We start from the raw sequence: 18,940 nt of genomic DNA, 5'->3' as shown, positions 1-18,940 counted from the left end.
TCTTTGTCAGCTTGTTGGAGGAGACGCGGGGGCTCAAGGGCAATTCAGTATTTTTGAATTTATATTTAGTATATGATCCCCTTAAATAATTGTAATTTTTAAAGTTCTCTCCAACAAATATTTTTTTTTCAAGTCGTTCTCTCTAATTCTCCCTTAAATTTAATATGAATGATTGAGATTTAATTTATTTGTACTTTTTTTAAATGTTTTCTATTTTAATAGATATAAAATTGAAAATAACAATATCTTAGTTGATAATTTTTTTCAAAAACATTTTTTTAATTTAAAGATTATCAATTAAAAGTTTTAAATTTAATCCGTTAAAATTATATTTGGATGGTGTAAATCTCATTACAAGCACAAAAGGACCAACACTAGAACTGATTCCGAAAAAGAGAAGACCATGGAGAAAAGAATCAGGGCATCAGGCAAACCCAAGTCACTGGCCAGAGATGTTGGAATTTTGATGGTATTTATTTAGAACTTTTCCACATACGGGAATTTTTCCTCCTCTCTTTTCTCTCTCTCTTTTCGAGAGTGTTGCACCTTTTTTTTTAATTGTACTTGCTTCTTTATCTTCTTGTATTTATTCATTTCTATTATTCTAGCTCTGTAACAAGCAAGGAAATTTCGAGAACGTTGTACACCTAGCCTGTTAAAGTAAGGTGAAAGAACTACTAAATGATTATTGAATACAACATTCAGCATGCAGCAATTAATTTTTTTTATGCAACAATTACTAATCAGTATTTGACCAACATGTATTGTTAGCTCTTATGTAAATTAGATTCAAGAAGGAATATATATATCTATATAGAGAGAGAGAGAGAGAGAGAGTGAAGAGTGGTTAAGCAACAGATATAAATGACTTGGCTACTCATGTTCATCATCCGCGAGTCATCCGGCGTTGAGCCAACAAGAAATCTCCTTGGACGCTTCATATGGCAATTATTCATCCTTTCTCACAATCGAAACCCCTCAGCCCACCATTGTAGCAGCATTTGGCTGTTGATACTGCCAGATTTCAGCAACAAAATCATTGACCAAAGAATCAAGCATTTGATCCTCAACCTCTGCTCCTAGTTCAGTAGCATCAACATTAAAATCTAGCCATCCTCCATGTTGGCCGCTCATGTCCTTATCCACAAGTTCGTCGACCATAGAATCCCCCATGGCTCCCCACCTACAAATCTCCTCGTACACTTCATCTGCCAACCGTTCATTCTTTCTCACCATCATAACCCCTTTGGCCCACATTTTGTAACCCCCCCTTGCATAACGCCTACATCTTATGTCCATGCATTCACTCACACAATCAAATATAACTTTCCTGTGTATCCTAGAGGACCTAGACTCACTACCAACATTCTCAAACCCTTCTTTCATACTTTCCAGCTGACTGAATAGATGGGGGCGCACAATCTCTCGTGCTTGACCAAGGACAAAGTCCATAAACATCAGTTCCACATTACACAAACACAATATTTCTTTCACATAGTCCAGTTCCCATGTACTTGATCTTCCAGTCGATGTTGAAGAAGCTGAATCTGATAGCTCAGTATCAGCTTCCGCATGATAAGATTTACGCGAAGTGTTCAGGCCAAAGACTTCCTGATCTTGCACAAAAGAGCACAACTTGCTTTCTGAAATTGGATATAGCAAACATTAGGTACCGATTAGGCATGTCATAGCTAGATTTAATAAAGATGATTGACAGTCCAATCCTCATAAATGAGTGTGCGTGTGGATATGTGCAAAGATGCTGCTTTTACCTCCTGTGCTATTAGCAGCATTTGTGCTGACTAGAGATTCACAACTTTCAGTTGAGCAAGAAGGTTCAAGGACAGCTATTGGGCTCGAGTGTCGACAGTTCAATAGCTGTGATTTCATCTGATTGAACCCAAACTCCTTCATCCCATCAGCAACCTGTAATATTTTCACGTTTGTTATGATGAAATGGGCATGCATATGGAAGACTAAATTTTGTAACACTGCAAACTTCAGTGCCCCTCTAAATGATTCAAATTTTTCATACATGAATTACTACTAAATGTTTCAGGCACCCTCACTACTTGCAAAACAGAAGACAAGACTATCCATATGCTTAGATATTGATCGCCCCTTAAGCTTTTGGAATGTATTCATTCTTGATACGGGCTTGAAGGGGGTATGTCAGAGGTGATAAGAACAATAATTTATCGGCTTTTTCCTGAGCACAGAAATAAATTCCTTTAAAGCGTCTACTATTAAATTCTATACTCTATAGTACAATTATAACGTGGACAATTTTTACAAATGGGCACACAGTATTGACTCCTTAGCGAATGGTTCCTCCATTTGTCAAATTTTTATTGGACAATTATGAAACACCAAAAAGGTGTCTCTAAGTTCCTCCTCCTCTATCAACTCAAGCTTGTTGAATGAATAGGTTTATGACTCTTGTTTCTCGGAACAGGCCAAAAGAGTAGTAATTAGCCAGTCACATCTTTTATTCTTTTAAGCCTATTGTCACATCAAAGCAAATCAAGTCTAAATTTTTCTTTCTTTTCTCTTTTAACCCTGTGAGTTGTCATTCACAAAACAGAATAAATAAAACTAGCATTCTAAACAATTCTAAATGAGAATTATAATTTTTTCACATACCAATGACTTGTATTTTGATGTTAATTCAGGGAGACTAGTGGGGGAGATATCAGAATAGTGCCTGGTGCATAATGCATCTGTAGATAGCACGTCTTGGTCCTTTTGTTGCAACCTCTGGAGGTGGTTAACTAAACTAGGGGAAGATGTCGGATCTACTGAGTTTGATGCAATACTAGAAGATGTCCTGGCTTTATCAGAGCTATTACATGAAGGATCGACTCCATACATAAATTCCCTCAGTTTCTGTTCTAAAAGAATACTCAAGGCATCACCAGATATTACATTGCATCCTACTGGAGTTGTTGCTTTCTCTGGCTCAACCAATTCTTGTTTAGTGTGGTGATCCAAGGAACAATCATTACCCTTCTGACGAACTTGGCCAGATGCATCAAAGCCATTGTTATTTCTTGTCAATGGTGTGGTGAACGTAAACGAAACTACATCCATGTCTTTCCTTTTGACATCTCCTACCCAACTAAAACTGTCCTTACCTTCTAGATTACACTCAATAGGCTTCTTTGTTTTGTCAATGAACAAAATATCAACAGCCTGATCATTCCAGTCCTTGTCTGTTGATCTTTTCTTTCTAGGGAAATTGTTTGTACTGGCATATAAAACTTCATTTTCACAATCAACTGCCCCCAACCTTGACTTCCTGGTACTACTTTTGGATTTCCCAGTAGATCTACTACTAGAACTTCTTTGACGCCCATAGGAGGAGTTCCCTGACAGAACTTTCCTATCACTGGAAGCCAAAGGCTTTGATGGTAACTTGCCCTTATCAACTGAACAATTCTGTTTTTCATTGTTTTTCCGGAGAACACCAGTAGTACCTTGCACAGAAGATTTTTTCTGCATACTCTTTTGAGCATTAGTCTTCAATGGTGGGTTGGGTTTTGGCTCATGATGTTCTTTCTGGCCCGTCAAACCTCTACTGCCATTCCAATTCTTTTGAGAAGGTTCAGAAAGCCTAATTTTTCTTTGAGAAACCTCTCTGTGTTCTTTCAAATCTCTGGCTCTAGATGTTATGGTAGACAAACCAGAAAGAGGTGTTTTTTTTGAAGGCTGGTCTTTTTCTTTAAGACTTCGAACCTTCAATGATAGAGAAGATGAAGCCATGGATGGAGTTTTATGCTTTGCAGTAGCTTGGGGCCCAGGTTCAACAATCCTTGCAACAGCTTCCATTATATAAGCAGGATTGTTGCCTGGAACAAAGCCAGGACTCTTGATAGGAGACAAAAGCTTATGGCGTGTGACAGGAATTGATTTAGCTGACTTAGGTGGCAATACTTCAGTTCGGAACTTCTCAATTGGCCTGCTAAGGATCTTTTGGGGCTTTGGCTCCATGAAGTTCCTAGAAGAGCCCTCAACTTTTTCAAACAAATTTCCAGAATAAATGGCCTGATCATGCTGATAGGTCAGGTTTTTCCTACAATATGGAGCATCTTGAAGAGATCGGGTATCAAAATATGGAGAAGAAGAGGGCTCGGGAAAACTAGGAGGGGGCAGAGAATCTAATCCCATAAGCCGAGCAACCACGCCTGGCACCCTTGTTCCACATGCTTCATCATCTGTAACTGATGAAGCACAACTATGATCACTTCCTCTAACACTTGCCCCAGCTCCAATTTCATCTTCATTCACCTGAAATTTTTGAAGTGACTACCTGAATTTCATGACCAGAAACAGTATTTTAGAGAGCAAGTGATTGTGATATTACCCCCACATAGGGCCAAGTCATTGCCAAGCTGTCATCAACATTTTTCGCCTGCTTCAAAGATTCTTCAAATGCTGAAAAGAAAAAAAAAGAAAAAAAGAAAGAAATCAAAATCAAAACCCGTAATCATTAATGCCATTAAACCTTCATAGAAAGGATGCACAAGGCAATATCCATAAACACATTATCATTTAGTCAAGACAGACAGCATGTGTACCTGGCACATCTGACTTAGAAGCAAACAATTTCTTCCGAGATTTTGAGGTCCAGTCAAACAACTGGAAAAACCCGCCAACTTGCCCTCCTCCACTTTTTGTTCCTTCTTTCTCAACTCCCATTCTTGAAGCAAAAGTAAATAGACCTTCATAAAATATTTCTGATAATACAGAAATATTAATCCTTTAAATCAAGATAAAATTATAATCCATCTGAGAAGTTCAAAGAAAAATAAAGTCGATCTAGAAACCTACAATAAACAATAGTACATTGGAGTAACTGTATTAAATCAAGATGCGTCCACGGCACAGAAGAGCAGGGCCAGAAGATTTCGTCAGTTATCAAGAGCGTCATAACATTCATTGTACATTTATGTTCATCTTTTGGTGTAAAAAGTCCATTGTTAACAATGTAAATTTTAGAATAACCGAAACTGAAGATTAACCGGATACGAGGAGACCAATACAGAGATTATCCTTAAAGATTAAAAGTCATACCGCCTACCTCTTGTGTGAGATAAAACAATTATAACCCCCGCAGCCTTATATGGCGCTACACAAACTGCAAAGCATGGATACAGCCACTGCTAATCCCTCCAATCAAGCATCTGGTCCAGAATAATTACACTGACATGTGAACTTAGTGTGAATTACTACACTAATCAAGTTTCTTCAGAATAAAACCATAATTACCACAAGCAGCGAATGCTACTTCTAATGAGCAGATCACACAAACCAACAGCAGTTACAGTTGTACCAGTTCAGGGTACAGAATCAGATTATCAATCAATTGGGCTTTACCGGAAAATGACTAAATTAATAGTCAATAACAAGTAATTACATTTCGTATCTAAGCAACTATCAGCTATCTGACAGTGATACGCCAGTATAAATTATTGTCATTTATCCACCTCCGGTTAATTAGGGATATAATTAACTTGACTCACCAGACCAGCTCACGAAATTGAGAGATTATTAATTTGAACTCGAACATGAACTCAAGTATTCTACCAACATTAATAGAGAAAATAATATAACCTGAATGATCTTCTAAAGAAAATCCTGAGTGTCCAAAGAAATGTTCTCGCCTTTTACAATCTATTTATCGAGTCCATTGACTTCATATGGTGAAAAGGATGAAATAGATAAATGCAGGAAAACTAGTAATACATACAAGTGTTCTTTTGACTCATCGTTTTTGGACGTGAAAACCTCAACAAGAAAACATCATTCTAACAGCCCATTACCTCAAGGCACCAGATTGAGGTCAATCAACGGTCGAGAACAGAAACTCAATCCAGAAAATAAGAAACAATAGTTGACCTGCCACTTAATACATCAGTACCGACGAACTTGCGACGAGTAGAGCGTGCATTGTTGTGAGAGAGGGTGAGAGCAATGGCGTAGCACGATGGGGGAGTGAGGCAACCGTGGCGAGTTAGGGTTGGGGAAGACGATGGCGCGAGGGAGTGAGGAAGGAGTGTCGCGTTCACACTCAGAGGATCGGAAGGAATAGGGGCAGTAAGGTCATTTACCAACTTTTGTACTCATGTCTTGGGCAAATTTTTAGATTTTAGGATTTTGGCTCAGTCTTAGAATCTATTTTATGATATAAATTATCCTATAAAATAAATTTTATATTTAAAATAAGAGGAATTGTATTTATTTAGAATTTTTTTGAGCGGTTTTAAAATAAGAAAATTGGAGAAAAATATTGATTTAAAATTTAATTGACAAATAGTCTCAAAAACTTTGTAGGTCCTTAATATAAGACTCTGTTTGACTTTTATTTTAGTTCTAAATATAAGACCTCAATCCACTTTGTCTCTCATATTTATATATTTTTTTAAAAGTAGCCCTTCTAACAATAATAGTTATAGTCAATACATTTGATTAGTAAGGATATTTTAGGAAAGACAACACCTATTTATAACAAATAACTAACTCAACTTACTTTCTTAATCTCCTCAAATTAGTCAACTGGCTCTTATAATTAGGACCGGAGGTAGTACAATATAATATTTTTTGTATGCAATTATTTTTTCATGTGCAGCATATCTCTTTTACACAATTGAATTTTTTTTTACTTTTTTTTTAATGCAGAAGTCATCTTTTCTTGGGTGTAAACCATATTTCCTATAATATGCAAATTTAGCAAGGAGTCTCTCTCTTTCTTGCATTTCGCTTAACTACCTCGAAGGATATTGTTCTCTGCTTTTGACTTACGGTCACACAGTATCCTCCTCGCTATAAAAATAGAGTTGATTTAGAATTTGTTATAAATAGTTGAGGGGAGTTTTACCTCGACTTAATATACTACCTCCGGTCTTATTTATAATACTCTTTCGGTCCTTAATATAAGACTTAATTGTTGAGTTGGTTTTAGTCCTGAATATAAAATTTATTTTTCATATTTATCAGTTTTCTCTAAATTACCCTTATGGATACTCCTTCAACTATAATCAAGTAAAAGAATAATGGGGTATTAAAAAAGATGATGGTATATTTAAAAAAAACGTGTCACGTTTCTTATAATTAACTAACTTACCTAACTTTCTTAATCTAATCAAATTAGTTTAATAAGTTTTATATTAAAGATCAAAAAATATCTTATTTATAAACTATAAATAAAATCTTATAATTAAAACAAGAGACAGTAATAAGACATTTCTACATTGATAGCAAAAGAGCCGCAGTCTCTCTCCCTTACTCCTCTGTTGGGCCACATAGCATCCGATTCTGAAAGTATTAGCATAGAAGCCTATCTCAAGTCTTGCATGCGGCATTTATATAGACCACCACGGAGGGCATCTGGGCAAGTTCCTCTCACTTTCTTGTCTCAGCTTGCACTGAGGACCGCACTATTTTTCCCATTTTTAATTCAGTTGTCTGGAACATAGACTCTCAATACTTATGGGCATATTTTAATATTATGATTTAAATATTAAAAGTTAGGACAATTTTCAAAAATTGTTATTTGGTGAGACAGTATTCATTGTTAACTGTAGAGACTAATCTCTTTTGAAGTGCAAATGATGAAAGATAGAAAGATATTTGATTTTTTTTTTTTTTTTCCAATTTTGGACAAGTTTTGGAAATAAAAACACAAAAAAAATCTACTTAGATAACTATTCTAAAAATAGTACATTTGAAAAATGATAAAACTTGTTATTCACATCCAAAAAAATAAAATTACAAAATATTGTAGTCAAGCAAATAAGCCATAATTTATCTACAGTTATACCTCACTAGATGCTTTTCATGTATGATTTGGTAGAATAACACAAGACAAAACCACAAAAAAAATATCCACAAAGTTATCAATCTAGGACCAGACACAAATTTAAAAAGATAATGTTCTCTACATAAAACAATTCAATGTTGTTTTAAAATTAGTTTAAATGAATAAAGAAATAAGACTTAAATCCCACTGTTTTGTTGAACGGCAAACTTCATTTCATTTCAAGCGCAAAAGTGACAGGAAAGTATGTGTTGCCGCACTTCCCACGTGTCATATAACACAAGACAAAACCACAAAAAAAATATTCACAAACTCACCAATTCAGGACCGGACACAAATTTAGAAGGAACACTAGAAATTTCTCTCTCATACTCTACACAAATTAACATATTTGATTAGATTTAAAATTATAATAAATCACATTATTTATGGTAGCTCAAAATTTACTTTTTATATGGGTATGGTTTTTTTATTCATTCAAATAGAATTTAAATTAGAAACGCAAAATTTAGGAGAAATAAATAAAAATTTGAAGTTAATTAATTATTTCTTCATTTAAACCTCCAATTGATATACTGTTTAATTATGATGCTTCACATTTAGTTCAATATATACAAATCCTAATTAAAATATTATTTAAATTCAAAATTAATTATTAATTTTTTCGTTTGACCCTGCGATTGAAATTCCATTTGTTTATAATGTTTTCCATTTAATTAATATATTCAAATTTCAATCAAAATGTTATTTGAATCTCATTAATTAAATATATTTAGATATCATAATGTCATACTATATCTATTTTTAAATGAATTAAGTATTACAAATTTTTAAGAATATAGTTAACAATGATAATAGTTGATAGTTAATTTATAATGTTCTCTCATTTAATTCAATATATTTAAATCTCAATTAAGATGTAATTGAAATATGATTAATTAAATATACTGACATATCATAATATCATAGCACCCCCATTTTTTAAATGAATAGGGTATTACATATTTTTAAAGATATAACTTATTGATTGATGATGATTGATGTTCTCTGCATAAAACAATTCCGTGTTATTTTAAAATTAGTTTAAGTGAATAAAGAAATAAGACTTAAATCCAACTTTTTTTCCCACGTGTCATAATCGAACGAATCAACGAAAAGTGGGTGCGTCCGCGCGCTTTACACATACAGTCAAACATGTAAATGCTTGGCCCCCCCTTTCTGGTGGAATGATAGATCTCACTCACACAGATGGGTGATTGACATGAATGAACTTACATTAGTCGTTTGAGATCAATTGGTGTATTTGGATTTGCCTGTCTTTTCCTCCACTTACCTTCTTTTTTTCCCCTTAGTGCCCATTTCAATTGGCTAATTTTAAATAATTTTGTCCTACAAGGAATTAATATACGGAGAGTTCTCCCCTTAAATGTAAAAATATTCTTTTAAATAAAACACCTAACCTACTAAAATAATCCCATCTAGTCAAAGTGTCCCCAAAAATTATTTAATGACACGGTATTTTTTTTCATGCAATTCAAGATAAAATTCTTCTCATGTGCTTATTTCCAACACTGTAAAATTAGTTCTGAAAAGCTAATCCAAATATAGATAAATTAATTTTGAGCCAAACAAGAGAGGAGTTAGTGTGATTATTATTGACTTTGAAATCTCTTTAATTAATTTTTTTAAAAGAAAAATACATATATTAAGCTGAAACTTTGATGGAATCAAAATGAAACATAGTTAATACTTTCCCCCAGTTCTAAATATAAAATTTATTTTAAAATGTAATTTATATTACAAAATAAATTTTATATTAAGACGATACTTAATAAATAAAATATAATGGCTGAGGAGGCACATGAATGGAAGCACGAGTAGGATTGTGAAAATAGAGAACGTTAGGTTGGTGCGTTGAAAAGGTTCGAGTTTTGAAAGTTAGTTAAGCGGAACGGTCTTTCCTTGGCGTCAACCTAAAAATCTAAGCGTGCCTGAAATGTGGCGCCTCCAACATCCAAACATGCAGCACTCGACAATCAACAACGTAATTAGAAACCGATCATCCGTTCTCTTTTGCGACTGGTGATAACCAACAGTCTCAGCTACCAAATCAATAGCACCCCCTTTTTAATTCATGGCCCACCCCCGTCATCCTCGTTATCTTCTCCTTCTTCTTGCCATTCTCGCTTCCTCACCTTCCTATTCTCAATACCACACTCTGCCTCTAACCTCTTTCACTGAAAAAGAGAAGGAGGTCAAGGAGAGGTGCTCTTCTGCTTTACTTCTCTTCTGGCTTCTCTTACTTTCCCTCCAAGTAAGTACTTTTGTGCTTTTGCTCTACTCTGTCAAACTTGACACAAACCCAGAAAGGTTTATCTCTGAATATCCATGCCAGGGGAAATATAGAAATGGCAGAAGGAAGTGTGTGTGTGTGTTGCAGCTTTAGTTCACTACTTTTTATGCAAGTTTGGAAGATATTTATGCACTAAATAAGTATATTAATTAAGACTTGTAAAGCCTTAGTTCACTTCTTATTGTACCAGTGTTCGTAAGGATATGGTGATGCTTCTTAAGAGTTGTAGACTGATATGTTTTTAATCAAATAAAAGCATAAAAAACAGTGAACTTTGTGTCAATGAGTTTACTGTTTAAGATCGATTTGAGCATGATCCCCAAGTGTATGTTTTTTCTCCCTCATTGATACAGTTTACATGGATTAAGTAATGGTGGAATACCGGCATTTGCTTTCATATATATGTATATATATACATCTCTTACTATATGATGTATCTGTAGAATGGCTGAGGGATTGGATAAGCCTTTGCTTGACCCAGAGAATTTCAGTCGAGAAGGTGTCGATTTGGTAAGTTTCACAACCAAGGCTGACCTTGAATCAAGATTCAGGTCATATTTATCGTACTTTTCAGTTTCATCCTGTACAGAAGAATAACATGTTTGAGTGACTGTTGGTCAGGAACGCATACCATTGGAAGAAGTTTTTGAGCAGCTGAAAACATCGCCAGGAGGACTTTCATCTGATGATGCTGAAGCCAGACTGGAGATATTTGGCCAAAACAAGCTTGAAGAGAAGCCTGTAAGAAGTCGCTTCATGAAGATAGCAGATTTTTTCCCCTCCTAATTCCATGATATAAAATCTGAAGAAGATATTACATGTCTCTAATTGTCAAACATGAACACTGCAAAAAGAGGTCATGTTATGATACAACTAATAGTTCCCGGGGGAAAAAGTTTCCACGATACTTTAGTATGTGTCATACTTTGTAAAACAGAGTATCATTAGTTATTGCAGAGGAAATATATAGACAATTCAGTACTTTACCTCCCCTCAAACATTAAGGCGCAAGAGTTTACAATTAGTTCTTCTCTCCAATGACATTTTGGTTTATGAAAGTCACTGTTGAATATTGGATTGAGAAGTTTCAATCTGTTGTATATTGCTTCAGTGGTATTTTCTATGAGGAGACAACAGAAGAATCTCATTGTTCTAGCATCATCATGCACTTTACTGAAATAACCTCACCTGCAAATATTGATGCAGGAAAATAAAATATTGAAGTTTCTGAGTTTCATGTGGAACCCTCTATCATGGGTTATGGAAGCAGCTGCTATAATGGCAATTGCTCTTGCCAATGGGGGAGTGAGTAAATAACATAATTCATGTTCTGCAATCTTTTCTCATCTTTTTTTTTTTCTTTTTTGGTGAACTGTTTCCTTATTTCTTTATTTGGGTGATATTTCAGGGGGAGGGTCCTGACTGGCAGGACTTTGTAGGGATTGTGTGCCTACTGCTCATAAACTCCACCATTAGTTTTATTGAAGAGAATAATGCTGGAAATGCAGCAGCTGCATTGATGGCTCACTTGGCTCCAAAAACGAAGGTGTGCCTCTTTTTCAATAATCCTCAAACCCATTACCTGTGTTCTCTTTCTTCACAGTGAACATAACTTGTTGAATGAGTTAAAATGTTCTAGAATTATGCAGAACTTCAAGAAGTTCCTTGTTCATGCAGTGTTCCGTTTTTTCTTTTGGGCCTGATATTAGTATTTTGTTTCAAAATCCCGCACAAGATAGAAGTACTTTATGATACCCGGTCAAATGGTCAATAAATTTTACAACTGCTGAAATTTCCCTTCCTTGAACAAAAAGTACCGGAGTTCTCTAACATCCAAATATCCAGGTTCTGAGAGATGGTCAGTGGCAAGAGCAAGATGCAACTATTTTAGTACCTGGAGATATAATCAGCATAAAACTGGGAGATATCGTTCCAGCTGATGCTCGGCTTCTTGAAGGAGACCCTCTAAAAATTGACCAGGCAAGTGTCTGTTAAACTTAGAACAAAATCTTTCGATTCTTTGCTTCACTGATTTCCCATGCATCCCGATCAACCTATTTTTTATTGGTCAAGATGGAGTCAATAGTTATCTTGGTTTTTGACTTAAGATAGTTCTCTGCAGTCAGCTCTCACAGGAGAGTCATTGCCTGTAACCAAGAAGAAAGGAGACGAAGTCTTTTCTGGCTCAACATGTAAGCATGGAGAGATTGAAGCTGTAGTCATTGCAACAGGAGTTCACACCTTTTTTGGAAAGGCAGCACATTTAGTTGATAGTACTATAGTTGTTGGACATTTTCAAAAGGTGACTTTTAGAAAATCCTTTAGCGTGGTTATCTGATAACGCTCACTCGATAAAGAATGTTCATATATTCGTCAATTCTATAAATGGTTTAATAGTTTAACTCTGTTATTGACTACTTATCTGCAGGTCCTAACCTCAATTGGGAACTTCTGCATTTGCTCTATAGCTGTAGGGATGATTATTGAACTCGTAGTAATGTATCCTATAGAGAAACGTTCATATAGGGATGGAATCAACAACCTTCTTGTTCTCTTAATTGGAGGAATTCCCATAGCCATGCCAACAGTCCTATCTGTGACGCTTGCAATTGGCTCTCATCGACTTTCACAGCAGGTGTGACTTTTTACTATATTAACCATTAACCAGTGACAGTCAGATTTGAGGTCAAATTCATTTTCCACTATTATATGATTTTCACCAAGACCCAACTGAATTTGATGAAGTTAATATTTTGTCCTCATTATTGAAGAACACGCCATAAATCATATGCTATGTTTAAATTTAATGCACAAAAGCATATCTGTTTGCTGACAATGTTTTTCTTATTAAGGGAGCCATCACAAAGAGAATGACAGCAATTGAAGAGATGGCAGGTATGGATGTACTCTGCAGTGATAAGACTGGAACTCTTACCCTGAATCGTCTTACTGTTGACCGAAACCTTGTAGAGGTACATAAAACTGTCCAATAGAAGCTACAGATTTTAGTACCAAGTGTACAGATGATGGATACTTAGACGGTTCTGATTTTTGCTTGTATTCCTTATAGAACCTCGCTTCTGTGATATTGAATAGGTCTTCAACAGCAACATGGACAAAGATACGGTTGTCCTACTAGCAGCCAGAGCAGCTAGGATGGAAAACCAGGATGCCATTGATGCTGCCATTGTTAATATGCTAGCTGATCCAAGGGAGGTATAGATGCTCATGTTATTTTGATGAGGCAAGTTTTCAACCCTGCTTTTGGCATGGGCTAGTACTAAGAGAAGAAAAAAAAATTTTCTTTCCTCCACAGGCACGTGCTAACATCACTGAAGTTCATTTTCTACCATTCAATCCCGTAGACAAACGTACTGCCATTACATATATTGATTTTGAAGGCAACTGGTATAGGGCCAGCAAAGGAGCTCCTGAACAGGTATGAAAATTAAAAGAGATTAAATTTTATTTTGATGAATACAATATACAATTATCCCCAATGCAGAAAAGAAGGATCTAGGTCATCAAATTTAGAAGTTTCAATTTGAGTTATCATAATAACATGAGATGATAACTCAAATTTGCATGAGTGTTATGGATTCTCGCCCGTTAAATAATTGGCAGGGGATTTGATTATTATCTTTTATGTATGAAGCAAACCTATTTGGTAAAGTTCTATCTAGGAAATATTAGTCCCTATCCCCGGCTAAGCATGCTCCTAACGTCTTACCAAAAAAGTCCTCTTCAAACCTGGGTTTTGCATTACACCTTCACTCTTTATATTGTTTCTTGAATATCAGATTCTAACTATGTGCCAAGAGAGAGATGAGATTGCCGGAAAAGTTCATGCCATCATTGACAAATATGCTGAAAGGGGCTTGCGATCTCTTGCAGTTGCCTTCCAGGTTCAGCATCTTACCTATCCTCCTCTATCTTTTCCCGTCCGACTGAATTCACAATGCATTGAAGCGAAAGGGTATCAATTTGTCATTAATAGAGAGAAATTCTGCAATCCCACATCGTAATCATATGATTTAGGCCATTTCTTAACATCATTTTATTTCCATATTGAGCAAAATTCTATGATAACCTTTTCAGGAGGTTCCTGAAAAGTCCAAGGAGAGTCCCGGAGGTCCTTGGACCTTTTGCGGGCTGCTCCCCTTGTTTGATCCTCCAAGACATGATAGTGCTGAGACTATACGTAGAGCACTTAACCTCGGAGTCAATGTTAAGATGATTACAGGTAAATATGAAAGTCTTACAACATATTAAGGGATGTATAGTGTTTCTAGTTCTATAAAAGCCTGTGTTGTTGCTATTCCGTTTCTCTACCTGCAAGGTAACTTTGAGTCTTCTGTGTTGTTGGTCATCATTGAGGCAATCATTTGTTAATAAATTCTGATTTAGGACTAGTAAAGATAATTCTTCTTCCATCTCTTTGTTTTCATCTCCATAAAGATTAATATCAATTCGGGAACTGTAACAACATTACCGTTGAGAAAATTGATTCTTACCATCTTGGAAGTTAGAATAAATGATCACATACATCAGAAAATTTTGTTTACTTCTCACATAGGAAATCATTGACGAGTTTGAAGGACAATTAAACCAGATTACATGTGTGAATGCAGGGGATCAGCTGGCCATTGCAAAAGAGACAGGCCGAAGACTTGGTATGGGGACAAACATGTACCCTTCTTCATCATTGTTGGGCCGTGACAAAGATGAAAATGAAGCCCTCCCAGTAGACGAGCTCATTGAAAAGGCAGATGGATTTGCTGGTGTATTTCCGGTACTTCATCCTAATATTTCACTATTATCTTTCCTTTGTTCTCATTTATATCAAAATACTAAAGAGAAAAATTAGTTTAACAGGAAACCATACACCAAAAAATTTGAATAATTTACAGAGCTTCAGTGACTTTGAAGAACAATCAAAATCCAGGTTGTAATATTACACAGACCATCCACTGATTTTTTTTTTTTTTTTACTCTTGCCATACTCGCAGAACACAAGTACGAAATTGTGAAAATTTTACAAGAAAAGAAGCACGTAGTTGGAATGACTGGAGATGGTGTAAATGATGCTCCGGCTTTAAAGAAAGCAGACATTGGGATTGCTGTGTCAGATGCAACTGATGCTGCGAGAAGTGCTGCTGATTAGTTTTAACTGAGCCCGGTTTAAGTGTTATTATCAGTGCTGTGTTAACTAGCCGAGCTATATTTCAAAGAATGAAAAATTATACAGTTAAGTGTCCATCTTCCTCTTCTGCTTTATATCATCGCGGATCAACTATACCATACTGCTTCTATATATTATATATAACATCAAGCTGGAAAGCATGCAACCGATTTGATTTTTTTTGTTTTTTTGGCTAGCTTTTGTTCTGACTCGGTGTAACACTGATGGCTCATTTAAATGCAGATATATGCAGTCTCCATAACCATTCGGATAGTGGTAAGATAAGTTTCATCGCCTCTATATTAGTGTCATTTTCCTTGAACTTCTATCCAACGTGGGTTTGTTTGGAAATTCATACATTATGTTTCTTACAGCTTGGTTTTATGCTTCTGGCATTGATTTGGGAGTATGATTTTCCACCTTTCATGGTCCTGATCATCGCCATACTGAATGATGGTAAGGGTTCATAACGTATACCCTGCAGTCCCCCCCCCCCCTCTCCCTTTCAAGCAGAAATAATAATTGGCAAGATAGAGAAAGAGCATATCTTCACCGGAAAAAAAAAAAAGGATAAAGAAAGGCCATATGGAAACTGAAAATGACAAACCAGATTTTCCTTGTTTTCACAGCATTTCCACTATACGATAGCTCATTATGAGCAAATTTCTACTTTCAAGCATTAACAACTCAAATGTTTACTAATGTCAGCCGTAAGTTGTATATATCATCTTTATCTTTAGTATTATTAAAATTAAAATATTTGTCCATCCATTCTTTCCATCTGGATAATATAGAAGAAAATTGCAGAACTGTTTCATAAGATCTGTTTTTTATGATCCCCGACTTTGAATAGTCATAATTCAAAGCGCTAATTTTTCTCCAAAATCAGAGAGAAACAAAATAACTGAACAATCAGAACAAAGAAAATCATTTACATGTAAGGTTTGTACTCAAAGAAGTGTCTGCATTTAGGGACTATTATGACCATATCCAAAGATCGCGTAAAGCCATCACCGACTCCTGACAGTTGGAAGCTGCCAGAGATATTTGCAACTGGAGTGGTTATTGGGACTTACCTTGCCTTGATTACTGTTCTTTTCTACTGGGCCGTAGTGCACACCACTTTCTTTGAGGTAATACTTTTGTGTTTCTTTTCTTTGCTAGCCATCATTGTGCTGCTATCATGCCAAGCCAAAAGATTCATAGTTTAGACCAAGTAATCTTTTTTCCCCCTCCTGCAGACACGCTTCCATGTAGCCTCTATATCCAGTGACAGTGAGAAAGTTTCATCTGCTGTATATCTTCAAGTCAGTATCATCAGCCAGGCTTTGATTTTTGTAACACGAAGTCAAGGATGGTCATATCTAGAGAGACCTGGAGGCCTCTTGATGTGTGCCTTTGTTGTAGCTCAACTGGTAATCTCACTCACGCAAATATTTAAACCTACTCCAAGGAATTTGAAAGTGCTGAGTTTTCCAGTAATGCATATGTCTAACCTTCAGTATTGGACCTACAAATATTTTCAACACAAAAGAAAACACCCCCCCCCCAAAAAAAAAAAAAAAATCATTAATTTGATTAGAAAATCAAGAAAAACTCTAGTTATCTATGATAGGTTTCATTTTGATGTTAACCAGGTGGCCACCTTAATAGCTGTGTATGCACATATCAGCTTTGCTAAAATTACAGGCATTGGATGGGGATGGGCTGGTGTTATATGGTTATACAGTTTGATCTTTTATATACCTTTGGACATTATCAAGTTCACAATTCGCTACATTTTGAGTGGCCAAGCCTGGAATCTGGTATTTGACAGAAAGGTTAGTACCTGACAATAATAATGTATCTTTTGTTTGAGCTATTCAGTTTCAGGTTCAATGGACTAAACAAACCCTAATTTGTCTATAAACAGACTGCTTTTAGTTCTAAGAAAGACTATGGGAAAGAAGACAGGGCTGCACAATGGATTGTTTCTCAGAGAAGCTTACAAGGAGTATTGAGCGTAGGCTTAGAAGTGAATAATGGAATCGGAAGGCGATCTTCTTTGATTGCTGAACAAGCCAGGAGACGTGCTGAAATCGCCAGGTACCTTTTCTTTTCTCCCCCAACATTTTCTCTTCCAGGTTCTAACAGAGAAAGATATCAACTTTCAAGAGCTAAAATAGATCTGTCTTCCCTCAATTTGCATTGCTTGATTCAATATTCATAAACAATGCGAATTCTGAACAAAAATGGTGTGAAACTGAGCAGGCTGGGAGAATTACACACTTTGAGAGGACATGTAGAGTCTGTTTTGAGACTCAAGAACTTGGACCGGAGTGTTCTTCAATCAGCGCACACAGTGTGAAAGCCAGCACAACAACTCCAAGCTTAATCAGGAACCAAAATTTTCAGTTTGTGTGGCGAGTTTTGGTATTTCATTTCATTATTCCTAATCAAAGAGAATTGATTTCACGGTACCGAAGACCACAAAGGGATCTTCTTCTTCCTCTTCTATAGAGACAAGCCTCTGCTCATCTTTCTATGCCATTGGGGACTAATAAGATTCTTGTAATTTTCATTAATAAATCATAACAGAGTGAGCAGTGAGCTTTTTTTTTTTTGGGCTTCATGGCATGCTTATTTAGTTAAGTACTTTTCCGGTACTTAATATAGGACCTAATTCTTGAATTGGTTTTGGTCCTAAATATAAGATCCATTTATCATATTTATCAGTTTTCTCTAAATTACCCCTACGGATACTTCATCAACTATAATCAAATAGAAGAGGAAGAATGGGTATTAAGAAAGATAATTATGGTGTTTTAGAAAAAATGTGTCATTTTTCTTATAATTAACTAACTTACCTAACTTCCTTAATCTAATCAAATTAGTTAAATGGGTTTTATATTAAAGACCGGAGGAGGAGTATATATATGATTGGAGGAGGATTGTTAAATTCTGTCACTCTGCTTCTCCACACTGCCAAGTTCACTGACGGAAATTCCAGTAAGCACGAGTTTTTTTTTTTGGGAAAAAATTCTAAAAAAATATGTAGAATTTTAAAATTTTAAATCAGTATTAATTGTTACACTCAAAATAAATGACTATATTTAAAAAACAAATGACAACGTATTTTATAATAATTCTTAATTTAAAATTTTAAAATTCAACAGTTATTTTTTAAAGATTTTTCCTTATAAAATGAATAAATAAAAAACAGAAAAACGACAAAAGCAAGGCGACCGACACTGCAATTCTGCAAAAGGCATATTTTGGAAAGGCAAGTGGGATTTAGAGGTAGGTGATGTGGCCCCCATCATTTTTTAAAATATAATTTCGCCATTATTATTAATATTCATAATTTCATAATTTACACAAAAGTGAAGCTTCAATTATTCCGCATTCTTAAAGAAGGATAAGAAAAGTTTTTGCATTCATACCAACCTCCAATGTATTTGATCTTTTTTGTCCATTGCCCCCAGTGACTTCAAATGAACCCTACTATGTGGTTTGGTGTGGCGATCCTTCTTTTAAAACTTTTTTATTTTAATTTCCACCGTAAATATGAGGTTCGGTCAATATATATACACAAATATAAAGAGCTTTT

At 35.4% G+C, this 18,940-nt stretch overlaps 1 protein-coding gene and 1 pseudogene across 4 annotated transcripts; one reads left to right on the top strand and one right to left on the bottom strand.

Moving 5' to 3' along the window:
• Positions 1-666: 666 nt before the first annotated feature.
• On the bottom strand, positions 667-6,073 carry LOC114711955 (uncharacterized). Of its 4 annotated transcripts, none has more exons than XM_028896392.1 (7): positions 5,823-6,073; positions 5,081-5,202; positions 4,578-4,736; positions 4,364-4,434; positions 2,644-4,287; positions 1,773-1,926; positions 667-1,643 (listed from the first exon to the last, which is right to left on the bottom strand). In XM_028896392.1, the coding sequence occupies exons 3-7, from the start codon at positions 4,696-4,698 to the stop codon at positions 979-981; spliced, it is 2,655 nt and encodes an 884-aa protein (XP_028752225.1). In that variant the 5' UTR covers positions 4,699-4,736; positions 5,081-5,202; positions 5,823-6,073; the 3' UTR covers positions 667-978. The 4 variants fall into 4 exon arrangements, with proteins under 4 accessions (XP_028752225.1, XP_028752224.1, XP_028752227.1 ...); XM_028896391.1 differs by having other exon boundaries at positions 5,081-5,183; XM_028896394.1 differs by having other exon boundaries at positions 5,081-5,183; positions 5,899-6,073.
• A 3,920-nt stretch (positions 6,074-9,993) lies between these two features.
• LOC114711957 (ATPase 10, plasma membrane-type-like) lies at positions 9,994-17,954 on the top strand (annotated as a pseudogene).
• The last annotated feature ends 986 nt before the right edge of the window (positions 17,955-18,940 follow it).

Source organism: Neltuma alba, unplaced genomic scaffold, assembly GCF_004799145.2.
Source record: "Neltuma alba isolate B1F8T4 unplaced genomic scaffold, ASM479914v2 tig00011323_pilon, whole genome shotgun sequence".
NCBI lineage: Eukaryota > Viridiplantae > Streptophyta > Magnoliopsida > Fabales > Fabaceae > Neltuma > Neltuma alba.
Note: the sequence above shows the minus strand (reverse complement) of the source record. Positions and strands in the feature narration are given on the sequence as shown.

Excerpts from the sequence above, each read along its gene's own strand:
- LOC114711955 (XM_028896392.1), bottom strand. The coding sequence starts at position 4,698 with ATGGGAGTTGAGAAAGAAGGAACAAAAAGTGGAGGAGGGCAAGTTGGC. Across the intron at positions 1,927-2,643 it reads CATCAAAATACAAGTCATTG|GTTGCTGATGGGATGAAGGA; the intron begins GTATGTGAAAAA and ends AAAATATTACAG. Across the intron at positions 1,644-1,772 it reads TGCTGCTAATAGCACAGGAG|AAAGCAAGTTGTGCTCTTTT; the intron begins GTAAAAGCAGCA and ends ATCCAATTTCAG.